The following is a 17610-nucleotide window of genomic DNA, read 5'->3' as shown; positions in this document are numbered from 1 at the left end:
GAAAGAATAGGAAACTATGTAAACTTAATGATAAAGGTAAATATAGAGATAAATACAGATTACTATAATACTCTAATGATATGTAAATCACTTTCAATTCAGGTATAAGAGTTAAAAGACAAGAATATTAAAAATAACTACAGCTATAAAAATACATTAATGAACATAAAATATAAAAAATATAATTTATGATAGTAACATATGTGGAGGGAGAAGTAAATGTGTAGGGTTTTTGTATGTGATTTAAGTTATTTATTTTTTAATTTAAATAAAGTGTTATAAGATGTTTAAAACTAATGGTAGCCACAAGGTAAAAACCTATAGAAGATACAAGAAAAGAGAAAAAAAATCAAAGAGTATTACTACAAAAAATATCAGTAAACTCAAATGAAGATAGCAAGGGTGAAAAAGAGGTATGAAAAAGTTACAAGGCAATAAAAAAGCCACAATTAACAAGATAACAATAGTCTTTTCCTATACTATTTTTATAAAATATAAATAGATTAAACTTCCGAAATAAAAACCCAAAGTGGCTGAATGGATAAAATTAAACAGCAAGAACAATTCATAAGACCTATGTGCTGTCTACAAGAGATTTGCTTTAGACTTGAGAATATACATAGGCTGAAAGTGAATAGAAAAATATATTCCAGGCAAATGGTAACCAAAAGAGAACAGTAGTGGCCATATTTATAACAGACAAAATAGATTTTAAGTCAAATATTGCTACAAGAGACCAAGAAGGACATTATATGAGTCATATAATTTGATGAGTCAAGTCAACCAGGAAGACATAGCAATTATAAATATATGCACACCCAATATCAGAAAACCCAAATATATAAAGCAAACAGTGACAGAACTAAAGGAAGAAATCAACAACATACAATAATAGGAAAATATTTCATATCCCACTTTTAATAATAGATTAATCATCCAGACAGAAAATCATGAAGGAATTGGACTCCAACTGCACTGAAGATAAAACGCACCTAATGAACATATACAGAACATTTCATTTAGCAATCGCGGAATACACACTCTTCTCAAACACACATAGAATGTTCTCCAAGATTGATCACACAATAGACCCCAAAACAAATCTTAACAAAGTTAAGAATATTGAAGTTATACCAAGTATCTTCTTCAACCACAACTAGAAATCAATAGCATAAAGAAAGCTGGAAAATTCTCAAGTGTATGGAAATTTAACAGTGCATCCTTTAACAACCAATTGGTCAAAGAAGAAATCAAAAGGGAATTAAAAAAAATATCTTGAGATAAAAAAGATGAAATTAAAACACAACATTCTAAAACATATGGAATGCAGCAAAAACAGTACCAAGAGAAATTTACAGTAATAAATGCCTGTATTAAAAAAGAAAAAAACCTAAATAACCTAATTCTATACCTTAAAGAATTAGAAAAAGAATAGCAAACTAAGCCAAAAGTTAGTAAAATTAAGGAAATCATAAAGATTATCACAGAAATAAATAAAATAGAGAATAGAAAAGGCAATAGAAAAATCAACCACACTAGGAATTTTTTGAAAAGATAAACATAATCGACAAACATTTAGCTAAAGAAAGAGAGAAGACTCAAATAAACACAATCAAAATTGAAAGAGAAGACATTACAACTAATTCCACAGAAATAGAAAGGATTATAAGATTCTACAATAAACAATTATATCCCAACAAATGGAATGACCCAGAGGAAATGAAGAAATTCTTAGAAACATACAACCTATGAAGACTGAATCATGAAGAAATAGAAAATGTGAACAGCCCTATAACTAGTAAGGAGATTGATTTAGTTGCTAAAATCTCTCAACAAAGCAAGCCCAGAACCAGATGGTTTAAAGGTGAATTTTACTAGAATTAATGCCAATCCTTCTCACACTCTTCCACAAAAACTGAAGAGGAATGAACACTTCTAAATTAATTCTATGAGACCAGTATTACACTGATACCAAAGGCAGACAAAGACACTACAAGAAGAGAAAACTATAGACCAATATTTCTAATAAACATAAATGAATAAATCCTAAATAAAGTATTAGCAAACTGAATTCAACAACACATTAGAAGAATCATACACCATGATTAAGTGGGATGTCTCCATTGGATGCAAAGATTATTCAACATGTAAAAATCAATTAATATGATACACCATGTTAACAGAATGAAGGATAAAAATAACATGATAATATCAAAAGATGCAGAAAAGGCATCTGATAAAATTCAACATTGTTTCACGATAAAAAAATGCTCTACAAATTAGGTATAAAAGAAATGTACATTGACACAATAAAAGCCACATATAGTCATACTTAATAGTGAAAGTTTAAGGCTTCCACTCTAAGATCAGGAAGAATGCAGGGATGGCAATTATTACTACTTCTATTTATCATAATCCTATATACACTAGCCAGAGTAATTAGGTTTAAAAAAAAAGGGTATCTAAATAGAAAAGGAAGAAGCAAAATTATCTCTCCAGATTACATGATTTTATATGTAAAAAACCTATATTCCAAAAAATAAATAAATTTGTTAGATTTAAGCAAATTTAGTAAATTGCAGGATACAAAATCAACACTAAATAATCAGTTGTGTTTTTATACACTAACAATGAACAGTTTGAAAAGAAAATTAAGAAGACAATTCCACTTACAATATTATCAAAAAGAACAAATAGGAATAAAAACAAAGGAGACAAATTTTCAATGATCACTGAAAATTGCTAAACATTGTAGAAAGAAATTAAAGAACACACAAACAAATGAAAAGTCATCATATGTTCAAGGACTAGAGAAGACTTAACACTGCTCAAATGTTACTACTCCCCAAAGCAATCTACAGATTCAATACAATCCTTATCAAAATCCCATGGCCTTTTATGTAGAAATAGAAAAAAAAATCCTAAATTTATATGGTACCACATAGGACTTCAAAATCTTAACTTTATATGGAATCCCATAGGACTCAAAAAAAACCTCGTAATTTTGAGGAGTAAAAACAAAGCTGGAGGCCTCACACTTTCTGATTTGAAAACATAGTACAAAGCATAGTAATCAAAACAATATACTTCTGGCATAAAGACCAATAAACAGAATAGGACCAGAAATAAAACATTGCATATACAATTAAATTATCTTTGATAAGATACTAAGATTACACAATGGGGAAGGATAGTCTTTTTAACAAAGATGCTGGGAAACTAGATATACGCATGAAAAATAATGATTTTGGATCCTTATCTTACACAAAAATCAACTCAAAATGAAAAGGACAGGAATAGACATTTTTCAAAAGAAGTCATACAAGTGGTCAACAGAGATATATAAACAAAAGTTCAGTGTCACTAATTATCAAATGCAAATTAAAAGTGCAATGAGATATCATCTTACACCAGTTGGAATGATTATTGTTAAAAAGAAAAAAAAATAGACTTTGGCAAGGATGCAGAGAAAAGGGAAGTCTTATATATTGTTGGTGGGAATGTAAATTAGTACAACCTTTATGGAAAATGCTATGGTTATTTCTCAGATAACTAAAAATAGAACTACCATTTGATCCTGCAATCCCACTACTGGTCATCTACCCAAAGGAAAAAAATTCAATACAAAAAAGGCACCTGCACTCATATGTTTATCTCTGCACTATTCCCAATAGCCAAGATATGGAATCAAACTAAGTGTACAATAATAGATGATTGGATAAAGAAAATGTGGCATGTATACACAACAGAATACTATAATATTCAGCCATAAAAAATCATATGATCACTTCTTTTGCAGCAACATGAATGGAAGTAGAGATCATATTATTGTAAGTGAAACAAGCTAGACACAGAACAACAAATATTGCATATTCTCACTCATAAGTGGGTGCTAAAATATGTGTACATATGGAGGTAGTGAATGGAATGATAGACAATGGAAACTCAGAAGGTTAAGGGGATAAAAGGGGAGAGATGCAGAGAAAGTACAATGTACATTATTTGAGTGATAGATACCCTAAAAGCCTGGCTTGACCATTACACAATCTATGTACTTTTATCCCATAAATATATATATTATAAGTGCACATGCACACACACACACACACACACACACACACACACAACCTAAACTTAAGACCTGAAACTGTAAAACTCCTGGAAGAAAATGTAAGGGGAAAGTTTTATAAAATTGGGTTTGACAACGAGTTTTTGGATATGAAATCAAAGCCACAGGCACCAAAAGCAAAAATAAACAAGTGGAACTACATCTGTCTAAAAACCTTCTCTGCAGCAAAGGAAATAACAGAATGAAATAGGAGAAAAGATTTGCAATCCATATATATAATAAGGGATTAATTTCCAAATATATAAGGAATTCCTACAACTCAATAGCAAAAACCAAATAACCCTTTTAAAACTAGACAAAGAACAAGTATAGACATTTTTCTAACGAAGACATGAAATAGCTAAGAGGTTTATGAAACAGTGCTCAACATCACTAATCACCAGGGAAATGAAAATCCAAACTACAGTGAGCTATCACCTAATACCTGTTAGAATGGCTATCATCAAAAATATAGAAAATAATAAGTGTTAGCAAGGATGTAGAGAAATTGGAATTCTTGTACACAGTTTGTAGAAATGTAAAATTATGCAGCCTCTATGGAGAACAGAAGGGAATTACCTCAAAAACTTAAAGATAGAACTACCACATGATCTAGCAATCCCACTTTGGAGTATTTATCCAAAAAAATTGAAATTGAGATCTTGAATCAGGATCAATGGATAAATGGATTAATAAATATGGTATATCCATACAAATGTACTATTATTCAGTCATAAAAAGAAGAAAATCTTGTCATATGCTACCACATGGATGAACCTTGAAGACATTATACTAAGTGAAATAAACCAGTCACACAAGGACAAATATTGCATGATTCCACTTAGATGAGTTATCTAGTAGTCAAACTCATTGAAGTAGAGAGTGGAATGATGGTTGCCAGAGACTGGGATAGAGGGGGAAAAGGGAAGTTTTTATTCAACAGGTATCAAGTTTCAGTCATACAAGATGAAAAAGTTCTAGAGGTCTGCTGTGCAATATTGTACTTAACATAGCAATACAGTATTGTACCGTATATTAAAAATTTAAGAGGGTAAATTTCATGTTATGAATGTTATGGTTTTTACCACAATAAAAAAATAATAAATGCTAAGAAGCCAAAGGAATAACATGTTTCACGAAGAGAGGTGAGGTGAACCACATCAATGTTGCTGAAGGGTCAAATAAGATGATAGAGAATTAACCATTATTGTGGCAAACTATAGATCATTGGCTACCTTGATAAGTACAATTTTAGTGAAGTGATGGGGAAATGAGATTAGTATGGACTAGGGAGAGAAAGAGATATAACAATCTGAAGGCAGAGAAGGTATTTTTACAAGTATCAGAGAAATCATTTAGTGATTGAGGAACAGGTGTGGTAACAAATCTTTTTTTTTAGGGGTATTATTACACATAATTGTGTGCTGACTGGAATGATCTGCCACAGAGCTAGAGAAAAATGATGAGAAAGAGAAAGTGGATAAATTCAAAAGTAAGCTTTGAAGAGATTTGAGTGGATGGGATCCAGAAAACAAGTGAAAAAACTTAGCTTAGGTATGATCAGGTCCAGGTCTTCCTCTTATCTAAAGGAAATGCAAAGTATATAGTAATAGATGCATTGTATGTTCAATGGTGGGAAACTGAGGAAGTTTTTGTCTATTTGCATCCAGTTTTTAAATATAAAATAATAGGTGAAGTAATCAGTTTAGATGAGGCAGGAAGGAGGAATTAATAGGAATGAAAATGTGTGTTGTGTGTGTGTCTGTGTGTGTGTGTGTGTGTGTGTATGATTTAAACTTTTCTTGATGGGTAAGAGCACATCAATTAATTGTTAATGTGCTTTAATACAATGGAGCCCTTTCTTTAACATAAAATAAGATGTGAAGTAAGCAGTACAGATGAAGTAGGAAGGTGCTGACTTGAGATCAAGAAGAGGTATAAAATTGTCATCTCAGAGACAAGAAATGAATTTACTAGGGAAGTGCAGTAAGCCTCTCTGCCTGTATTGAATACCCGTTTAAAATTTACGGTCAGAAATTTCCAGTGAGTCCAGTCATCCAAGCTGTGTAATTTTTCTCCAATAATGTTCATCCACTGAAATTTTCTGGGAAAATTGAGAAAGTTGAGTTTAACTGAACTGGGGTTTTCCAGGTAAGTAGAACAGAAAAAAGTGAGACAAGGCCATTTAGATCGTCTCCAGTGGTGTGAATCTCATGCGGGACCAAGAAATTTAGCTTTATCAGCAAAGAAATGAGGACATGAAGGGGTGATGAAGACTAAGCAAAACAAGCAACATTCATGGCAGAAGCTTTACACTTCCCTAACCGTCTTTTTTTTCCTGAGAAAGGGCCAGGGTAGGTCACGCAGGTGGGTGTTTAGGGCTAACTCCCTGCTAAGGCAGCTGTGGCTATCTTCCTTCTATTCTTCTTCCTCCTCTAAATGGCAACATGGGTGTATGGACTGAGACATACATTGAGATAAGTCCTATTTGCCCACTAGGACTACAAGTCCATCTTTCTCTCCACTACCTTACAAGCCATGGGGGGGGGGGGGGTTCCAGGAAAGCACAGCAAGAAATTAAGATGACCCTTTACCATAATCCACTTTGCCTCATGAAATAAAAATTTTTCAAGTGAATGGAGGAACCAAATTATCCTTTATAATGTTAATTAAGGATAAATGTAACTGCTTCATAAAAATTAACTCACAGAAAGAATTCTTCTATGTAAAACGTAACATTAGCTGGCATTTAAGATAGAGTGTTGTAAGAGTTGTCCACTCGCAGGATCTGTAATGAAATATAGGAACATAACAAGAGCACATCACAAATCCACGGGCCATCTGTTTCAGTACCTGACCTCCGGAGGTGACTAATCCTGGCTGCTTCTCAAGAATATTTAACCGTCTCCTCCTGCACCTCTCTTAGTGACCTATCTTCCTCTCTTAATAGAGCATAATAAAAACATATGGTGCTGTAAAAAGCTTCTGGCAGCAAAATTCCATCTGAACCATGATTAAATTTTTTGCTCACTTTTCCCTTCCTTCTGGAATATATGATATAGATAATTTTTGGTCCTCACTCTTCTGAAATTGATTCAAACCCTATCCATACCAGAAGAGATGAGAGGAGACTATAAACTTCTTGAGGACATTAATTCCAATGACTATGTCTAGGACTTCCTTGAGTTCTCATCATGGTGGCATGTTCTCTGGTTTCCAAATATGTATACTTTTGGGTGAGAGGCATCCTCACTGGTGGTAATAGTTAAATTTTCCAGCAAACAGAGCTTACCTGGTTAAGCCACGGAACTGAAATGTGTGTTTGTATGCACTTGTGTGTGCATGAGAGAGAGATTTAACCTTTTCTTGATGGGTCAGAGCACATCAATTAGCTACTAATGTGCTTTCTGACATTGGAGCCCTTAGAGATTACTTTAGGGATGCAGATTATTTGGCTTTGTTTACATTAGCCCAGGCTGCTCAGTGGGAAAAATACAGACCCTAGTTGTGTTCCCACTCTAGACCTGTGTAAAGGAATGATTAGATTGTACCCACTGGAAGTCTACTTACAAGAAAAAATCAAGAAGCTTCCTGAAAAAGAAGTTATCTTAAGAGAAAGTCAATACAAACACATATGTATAGATGCAGAGAGTGAAGCAACATTGAGAATAATGTAGAGAACAAAATCTGTCCCACATATTGTTCTCTGCTCAGCCACATAAAATCAAACCTTAGTTCCAGGGTAATATAGCAACAACAACATAATCAATATAAACCAGGCAAAAGGATGCTTGGTTCTGGCAGTGCCAGCACTCAGGGCTTCAGCAGTGATGGCATGGTCAGCATTAGAAGTTGGCATCAGCAGCTTCCACAATGGGGGACCAAGCTCTGGGAGCCTTTGACCCCTGTTAGACATTAACATGCTCAATGTTGGGCTTCTGCAGACATAGCATAAGCTCTGGAGGAGCTATTAGTGGTTGTGTTATTTTGGGCATAAATCTATGGAAGCACAGTTTCTCTGTGTGTCAAAGGAGCAAAGGTGACAGCTCTCCAAAGCTTTCCCAAAACAGGAAAGGAGGAAAATGACAGATACCATGGCGTAACCCAAAAGACTGGTTTATCAATCCAGCCCAAATGATTGGCTTATAGATCATACTTAAGAATCCATCCAGGCCGGGCGCAGTGGCTCAAGCCTGTAAACCCAGCACTTTGGGAGGCCGAGGCAGGTAGATCATGAGGTCAAGAGATCGAGACCATTCTGGTCAACATGGTGAAATGCCATCTCTACTAAAAATACAAAAAATTAGCTGGGCATGGCGGCGCGTGCCTGTAATCCCAGCTACTCGGGAGGCTGAGGCAGGAGAATTGCCTGAACCCAGGAGGCGGAGGTTGCGGTGAGCCGAGATCGAGACATTGCACTCCAGGCTGGGTAACAAGAGCGAGACTCCCTCTCAAAAAAAAAAAAAAAAAAAAAGAATCCATCCAGATTTCCAGAACTATTTGGAAGTTCATTAAGTAGGTTTTGGAAGGAGTTGAACAGCTGATGGTTGCTGTGACTCTGATTTTACTTTTGGGCTGGTCAAGTGTAGGGAACACTACATTTTGTGTTAGTGTATCTCCATTTGTTAGTCTTCCTCATAAATATTCCCCATTGTTATTGCTGATACATGGCACTCAACAGTTTTCATCTTTGTTATAATTAGCTCTTTCTCTTCTGATTGGGTGGAGTTGACATTTAAATAGGGGTAAATAAACTCTAAGTAAGGTTATAATACATTTTTATATGAGTAAAGTATATAGGCCTTAACCTATGAACATTGTGGTATCCATTTAAGCAACTAGAGGGCTGTTTGTGTGTGTGAGAAGTTTAACTATTTTAAGACAATTACAGTATCAAACAGACATTCAAACTAGTGAATTATAAACTGTTTCTATTCCATGTAAGCTATGCTTCAAATAAATGAGATGTGGCTTGCAGATATGAACAAGATTAATCATTTTCTATTGAAAACCGATTTACCATTTACCTTTGATGTTGATGCTTTTGATAGCTTTCTGATGCTATGTTTTGAATTATTTCATGTTGACACTTTTACTCAAGAACAATATTGCAAAGGTCTAGCTTACGGATAAAATGAATCAACTTGTAACTTAGAAGTAGCTGGTCCTGTGTCCAACAAGGAATGACTCCAAATGGACAAAGAGCCAATATAGAGATGTTTCCTAAACTGGCATTAGGTATCACTAGTATTACCAGATGGACTGATTTTAAATGCTATTGATGGCCAATAAGAAGCAGCAAGACTTTAAGGAAATGAGGGGAAAGGTTTTACATTTGTCACAGTGACCAAATTTGAACATTTAAGTAGCAATTAAATCATATTTATTGCTCAAGGTACATAATGACCTCTAATGTCAGTTATCAGCAATGTCCCTAACATGGGCTATTAGCTGTGAGTAAAATATGATGTTCTGGCTTTAAGCATGATTATAAATTTGGAAACATGTATAGATTGCATGGCCCAATAAAAAGGGCCTAGTAAAAAAGGTATATTTAAATTGGGCTCTGACATTTACATAAAAGCCCTTTAGAGCTACACTAAAGCAGTGTTTCTCAAACTTTAAATATGTATATAAATCATCTAGGGATTTTGTTAAAATGTAGCTTGTAATTAAATAAATCTGAAGTGTGGAGTCTGAGATGCAGCATTTCTACCAAACCCACATGTATGCTGATGCTGTTGGTCCCTGGATCAACTTTGAGTCACAAGGCCTTAGAATATTATTGTTAGAATGTGGAAAAAGTACATGTGTGCATAGGAAGATGCTTTGTGAATGGCAAAATAACATACATAACACTTTACATTTATTAACAATAGTAGAGGATTCAATTCATCAGGAAAAGTCCTAGTAGAACAAGTTATGTTTTAGATATTGTTCAATTTTTCTTTTTTTGGAAAAAAAAAAAACCTGGGAATTAGAGAGGCAGAACAAGGCATATTCATCCTAAACAATGTTGTTGCTTTTTTATTGTCTTGAAAGATTCACTTCTTATCACTATCCACCAAAAATTGAAGGGGGAGGGGGAAACTGCTCTGGTTTTGTTCTTTAGAAGTTTGTACAATTAGACCCAGTCCCAGATACATCCTAGAGATTGACTTAATCCAAGTAAAATAGAAATAGCAAATTACAAAGAAGAGGAATATGGTTGGCTCCAGGAAAACAGGCAGCAACAGAAAGGGGTCACTGCTGGGGGAAGAAATGAAAAGCTAGTAACATCAGACACAAGAACAGAGACTCGGAGCTGTTTAAACACTTAGCTTCCCTTAGTGAACCTGTGTTTTTCATTGGTATTTGCATTTTCTAAAGGAAATGAACAAAATTCACAGGCAAAATCATCATTTCTGTGTTCCTTATGTAAAGTACAATCAACAGTTCCCTGTTGGAGAAAACATAGGCTCTTTCTGAGTTTCCAGTCCTACAACATTTTGGCCGATATGTTATTATTACATAGTCAGTTTGCCATGATAAAAATCTACGAAAAAGATTTTTATCACATATTAGAGAATGCAAAGCAGTCCCCTCCCATGGGCTAAACCATTCCCAAGCTTTTAGATTTTGGACAGGATTACTCTCTGTCACAGACACAGATTATCAACACCTTACTTGTTCCCATGATAAATCTCTTTACAACAATTCTGGAGCCACCATGATTACAGAGTTAGAACTCTGCTTCAGAGAAACTGAATTTTCATCAGTCTCACTTTTACCTAAATTTTATACTTTGTCTTCCTGCTTCCATCTCTGTTTATTCTTTCGCACCTGCTTATAGTGAAAGGCAGTATCATTCCCATAGTGAAAAGCAGTATCATTCCCAATCCAAATTGCCATTATTAAACAAACATGCATGAATTAAAACTTAGTTTAGTGCCATCAGAGAGAGAGAGAAATGACAAGGCTGAAATGTAACTGTCAGTGTGTTCTGGCTTTGTCATTTCTTTAAAAAATAAATTGAAAGTGAAATACTAATACCAATTACTAACAATTCCTCAGCCCAGTAAATATCATGTCATGAAGCCATTTAAATGCAAAACGGCTATTGAGAGATTACTTACTCTGAAAGCATTCAAAATGTAGATATTTGAGAAATATTTAAAGACCACCAGAACTACGCTCTGGTGGAAAATTCACACGCTTGCAGATTGTTTTTTTCTGTAACTCTGGGTAATCTGGGTCAGCTGCCCCAAGTAGCTGCCTTATAATTAGGCAGCTGTTCATTCTCCACCCGCTTTACCTAAGAAAACCTGAAGCTTTGAGGATGACTGAGCAGCAGTTCCCCTCAGCAGAAACACTTGTGTGGTGCACCAGGAGTGGTTTTAAATGGTGTAGATAATTACTTAATTTGAGCTGTAGCAACTGGCCAAGTAAACATGTAGCAGCCAGAAAGCTATTAGCATGACTTTAAGGCAATTATTCCATTAGTGTTTAATAGTCTCCAATTAGTCTTCTCCGACTATCAAAGTTTGAATATCTTTTTTTCCTCCAAAAATTCTCAGTGCTGAGTAATGCAAAAAGGTACCAAACCTGTTTTTAAACCTGGTTTTATATGTGTGGATCTTCCAAACCAATTTACAGAAACATGGGGGTATTCAGGAGTATAGATTTGATGAAATACATTGTGTCTATTTTTTCTCACAAGTATTGGAGTGCGAAGGGGAAGCTTTGTAGGGGATTCATTTGAGTATAATGCCAAAAGGAGTTGGGAAACAATATAAATTCCCATGGAAGCCCAATGCCATAATCTTTATGCCTGTATTCTAAGATTGCCCAAATACCAAAGTCTGTCATCTCAGGTTTCATTTTGTCCTAGGGGAGGAAAGGAAAATTACTCTGTTCCCACGAATGCTTAGTTCCTTGTTTCTTAACCCTCGTTAGTCATAGTTGCTGCTGAATCATCCAGATGCAAATTACAAAGCATTTCCCTCCAAAATTTTTAGGGTATCTTCCCAGAGGTCCAATTAAGGGGTCAGATCCCCAAACTGATAGGGATAGATAGTAAGTCCTCATTTAGCTTCAGTTTTTTCATCTGTGACATGGAGGCAATAGGGTCCACACTGCCTGCTTCATGAGGTTTTGGGAGGATTATGTGAGCTTGTGTACATAACAGAGCTTTGAAAAGTGAAATATTGCAGAAATGTAAGGTAGGCTCAAAAAGGTATGATACCATCTCTCAGAACTAGACAAGAAAACTTAGGCTTTTAACTCTGCATCTCTAGAGAGTCACCTGCCAGAAGGTTTGCATCACAGTGATCACCCTTCTTACCTTCTATGCATACAAAACATTCAGGGGAGACTGTGAAAGCAACTGTCTAAAATCCAAATAAGAACGAAGGAAGAAAAGGAATGGGGATGACTGTGGAGGTGAGAGTGGAGTTATGCCTAAGTTGTGCTTTCTACTGTCTCCTTGAAAAGAGCAATCTCCAGGCTCACCTAGGTAGCGGAGTAAGTGCAGCATGGAGAAGCTGGGGTTGGTTCTTTTTCTTGGAGATCCCTGGCTAGTAGGAAGCTATCTGTTGAAGAAGGACAAAAGGAGACAACCCCTTCTGTGGATAGCACTTGTAGTGCAGCCTGTGCCTGCCATTGCTGCCAATCATCTACTTGACTAACAACCATTCATTTGAGCAACAACTGATCAATGGCAGCACTGTTGGTGGGAGCATCTAGTGATTTTCAAAAGAACCCTTCTTTTGCTTTTGTTTTTGTTTTTGTTGTGTTTTGTTCTTTATCATGTTTTCCCCCAGTAGCTGAGAGGGGGCGCTGGATGGGGCAGATCAAGAGGAGGTAAACCAGAAGGTTGAATTTAATAACCCAACTCAGCTCAGAGCCAGAAGTGAATTGTTCATGAGTAATTTGCCCTCCAGCCCAGCTCTGAAAAGATCAGGTGTGTGCTCCCCCAGCCCAACTGCATAGTCAAATTGGTAATGAAGTATGACCGTGTCCCCAGCTGTCATTGTTGTTAACTGTCCTGAAACGACCCTCCCTCCTGGATACCTGAGCTAGGGGTTGCTAGGAGCTCCCACCCTAGAAACCTGCCCAGTCTCTGGTCCAAGTCGCACACGTCAAGCTGAAGCTTCTTGATCCCTCGAGTCTCTTCCTCGCTTTGTCCACGCTTCCTTCCTTCTAGGCTGTCTGGACACATTCTCAGTCACCTTTCCCCTACTATTTGCCTATTAATCCCACCCCTCCCCTCCAGAACAAGCAGGGTCCCCTGCCCAGCTTCTGTCCGGAGCAGCAAACGCAAAATCCTCAAGGGTTTGCTTTTCTCACCTGGCGAAGTGTGTTGCTAACACGCACTTGGACCAGACCGGTCCACTTGGCCAGCCCCCCGGGGCCACGCCGATAGGAAACGGTGCCCTCTGCCCGTCGCCCCCTTGGGCTCCTTTTCAAGGGCAGCTATCACGCCGCCTCTAGTCCCTGAACTTTCATCACTCTTCTGGAAGCGCTTCGTCTTTTTAAAGGAGATTGGGGAAGAATATTAATGACTGTAGCTGAGAATCTATCAATCCGCTCAATTCCGTGCCAGCGATGGACTCAGGTCCGTGCACTGGAGCCGAGCCCCTGACACTAGCTCGCGTTCACCGCTCACAGTCACCCCACAGACCCAGAAATCGCTCCCACTCTCCCAAATCTACAGGGAAAACCACCGGAGGGGGTCACGAGGCACCATCCTGGAGCCCAGATTTTCCTCTGCCCCAGTCCTTCGCACACAACCTGCTTCCAGAGCCCAGGAGAAAAGCAGTCACCTTGACTCTAGCTCCTCGGTTCTTAGAGGTTTGGAAAACGCCAGGAAGCCCAAGGCTACCAGGCACGCGCTCGCCTGGCCTGAGACCCACCCTGGAAGACGAGTTTTCCTCCCGTGGGCAACGTGGCAAGTTACCACTTAGCGGCAGATAAAGCAGGGCGGGGCAGGTGGAGCGGGCGCAGAGCGCCTAGCCCGCAGCCCCTGTGCGCCTACCTGGAATGGCTAAATTGGTGAGGGGGATGCTGTGGATGCTCTCCGGCAGAGTTGCCATCCAGTCGGCTAATTTCAGCTCGTTTTTCCCCTGAGACGAGGCCATCGTGCTAGTCGGCTTGCAGCGCGCTGGTCCCCGCACTCCTCGGGCAGGTTGGCAGGCTGCTGCCGCTAATCCAATGTTTGCTCCAGCCCCGCTAGAGTTTACACTCCTCTCTGCGCCACACCCACAGGATGGCGCAGACACATGCTAATTTTAATAATTATTCAAAACACCCCATGCTCCCTCAGTGCCTTCGCCAGGCTCCGCTGGAGCTTTTGTTCCTGACGTCCGTGATCAGCTCTCTCCCCTCTCCCCTCCCTCCCCAACTCCCTCCTCCAGTCTTATCCTTCCTAGGCGTCTCTCTGCCTTTCCTTGCCATTCTGCAGCTTTCCCTGGTTTCTTATGTTTCTTTCCTTTTCATTTTTTTTTTTTCCAACTGCTTTGCCCATGACTTGCTCGGTTCTTTTGTGTGACTTTCTCGTCCTGTTTGTATGCAAAGACAGTCGTGCAGTTGAACCTAAAATCCTAGTAGACTTTGGGATGTTATTGCCTCCCAAGGAACAGACTTCTCATGCTGGCTTTCAGGGCTTTCCATGCCTATCAAAGAGCTTTCCTTTTTGTAACCTACAACAGGTTATGCCTTTCCTCAGCCAGAGACCACAACCCTGTTTATTAAAAAATGATGACCTTTACTTACTCTTTTGCCTATTTTGTGCAATAGCTGATAAGTTTGGGTCAGTGAAGGGTATGGTAAATTCTAGGTGGTTCCTACTTAATCCTGGGTACCTTGCTCCAGACGTTTCAAAGTCAAGAAATGCTACTTCCCCTTCTTTTCTCAGATCATGAGAAGTCTATGTTATTTCTATGGAGAACACTGTATCTGACCTGTCAGTTTCATGGCACTCAGGGTAAGACTGGAGCCTCATGCTGGAAGAAAATCACCACATCTCCCAGTGACATGCTCTAATTATTGCCAGAAGCATTTGGTGGAATGTGTTTGGCACCATTCAAAGTGATCTATGTGACTGTCTGGATTTTCATTCCTTTGCAGACTGGAAAGATGTGCCTCTCCCAAGAGAAATCATTCACTGAGCCTCCAAAGAACTGTCTGGGTCCACCTGCTCTCAGATGAGTAAAAGGAGAGAGATGAAGTTTTACAAATATAATGAGATCAGCGGTGGCCTGAGTAGGAATTATAAGAGATGAACTGAAAGTGTGCTGGGCCTTTGCAACCTAGGAAATGGAAATGCAATAAAGAGACCTCTGTTCTTTCATGCCAGGATTGTGTACATTTTTATTTTTCTATAGGAAATGCTATTAGACTGGGGAAACAACAATCAACAAAGGAGTGAGCCATGAAACATGAGAATAATTACTCAAGGTTAGTAAATCCATTTAATCCCAAATAGCATTTAAAAAAAAAAAGAAGAAAAAAACCTAGAGCCTAGCTTATTTTCTATGAAGATGCTAAGTCCAAATTATATTCACCCACAAATGGGGAGAACTATGGGAAAGATACAGAGAGGAGAGATGATACCTTATTTTGGTGATCAAATTTTCCATTCCACTTATAAAGGAAATTTATACCTTCAAGAGGACCTGGTACTGTTGTCCTTAGTGATGAGGAAGAGATGTACTGAAAAATTTTCTCCACATAAATCTTAATATACATGCTAGTACAACAGAATCCATGTATCCTTTTAATTAGGATGACAATTTAGCTTATTACAGGACTCTTGGTCAAGACATCTACAAACACCACCCTTCGGCAAGAAACCTACAAACACCACCTAATGCTGGTAATCTCTGGGCATGATTGCAGGGTAATGAGGAAAGTTCAAATCTAGCAGTCAGCTGCTCGGTCTCTGAGTAGTTGGGCAGGTCTTCTAGTCTCTGCCAGCCCCAGTTTTCTCCATTATACAATGGTAATAAGAACTCAGAGATTTGTGGTGAAGCTTCCAGAAGGGAGTGCATATATGTTTATTAAGATAACAGGATATGTGTGTTTACCACTCTTTGTCTTTTCTACACTTACAAAGTATTTTTTTCAAGAGCATGAAATAATTATTGAACCTGGGGTGTATTTTTAATAAGATACATTTTTGAAACATGCCCTGTTCAACTATATTGAGTATTGAGCTTATGTGGCCCTAAAAGTTTACAAAGCATTATTTAAAAAATGAAACCACCTTAAATGGTGAGGAAAGTTCCCTCTGTAAAGAATCATTCTATCTTTTGGCAAAACAAACAAACAATACCTTCACTGTTTTATCTGATTTGCCCTTCAGGATTTTAAATGTCTTGGTTTAACACACGTTATTATCATTTTCTATATGCAACCTATGAAGAAAGACAGGCCTGAAAGTTGATAGTTATAAATTTCTTTCCCAGTCTTATAATCAATATTTTGGGCAATTTTGTGACCCAGTTTCTCCATCTTTCTTATCACCAACCCTGCTAACATTTACTAAATCACATTAGGAAAACTATGTAATTTCTCTGGGCTTTAATTTTGTCACCAGATTGATCAAGGTTCTCCAGAGAAACAAAACCAGTAGTATACATATATAGAGAGATTTATTTTAAAGAAATTGTCTCATATGATTGTGAGAACTGGCAAGTCCAAAATCTGTAAGGCAAACCAGAAGGCTAGAACATCAGATAAGAATTGTTCTTGCAGTATTGAGTCCAAAATCTGTAGAGCAGGCCAACAGGCAAGGAACTTAGGAAGGATATCTATGTTGCAGTTTTGAGGCAGAATTGCTACTTCTCGAGAAAGCTTTAGTCTTTGTTCTTAAGGCCTTCAACCGATTGAATGAGGCCCACCCACATTATAAGAGGTAATGAGATTTACTCAAAGTCAAATGATTATAAATGTTAATCGTATCCACAAACACCTTCACGGCAACATCCACACTAGTATTTGACCAAGCAATTGGGCATCATAGCCTAGCCAAGTTGACATATAAAATAAACCATCACATCTACTGGCAAATTAACTAGAAGTTACTATCAAACTCTATGGTCTTTGACCATTATTCTATAATTTTGTTTAGTTCCTGATACTTTATCATATATATACCTGCTGGAAATAGCAAAAGGAGGCATTTGTAATGTTTACTTTCAACTTTTAATTCATGCAGACAACTCAAGATATGGACCAACATTTTTTCCCCACAAAACAGATGAGAAAATACCAATGGTTTTTAATTATGGCATTAATAGTAGCCTACCTCTGAAAATCAAATGCTTTTAGTCATAAATGAAAAGAGGAAAATCATTCATTGCAGTGGCTTCATGCTACCACCGAAAGTTCTTTGTGTAATGATCTGCTATCCATCAAATTCATACCATGCAAAGTTGATGAACATGCACACTCATCTGGAGAGTTTTCTTACTTCATATCCTCTTTCACCCATAAAAATACATGACTCTTTGCTATGTATT

The 17610-nt window shown here is 37.5% G+C and overlaps 1 protein-coding gene across 2 annotated transcripts in view; it reads right to left on the bottom strand.

The window, feature by feature from the left end:
* Positions 1-14301, bottom strand: part of PLCXD3 (phosphatidylinositol specific phospholipase C X domain containing 3) — a 212505-nt gene extending 198204 nt beyond the window's left edge. For both annotated transcript variants that reach the window (XM_002745023.6, XM_035291621.3), the window contains exon 1: positions 14124-14301. In XM_002745023.6, coding sequence (XP_002745069.1) covers positions 14124-14226 — 103 coding nt within the window. In that variant the 5' untranslated portion in view covers positions 14227-14301. The remainder of the gene's footprint in view (positions 1-14123) is intronic.
* Positions 14302-17610: the final 3309 nt, after the last annotated feature.

The sequence above is a fragment of the Callithrix jacchus genome, chromosome 2 (assembly GCF_049354715.1).
Source record: "Callithrix jacchus isolate 240 chromosome 2, calJac240_pri, whole genome shotgun sequence".
Taxonomy (NCBI): domain Eukaryota; kingdom Metazoa; phylum Chordata; class Mammalia; order Primates; family Cebidae; genus Callithrix; species Callithrix jacchus.
This window is presented reverse-complemented; position numbering and strand designations above follow the sequence as displayed.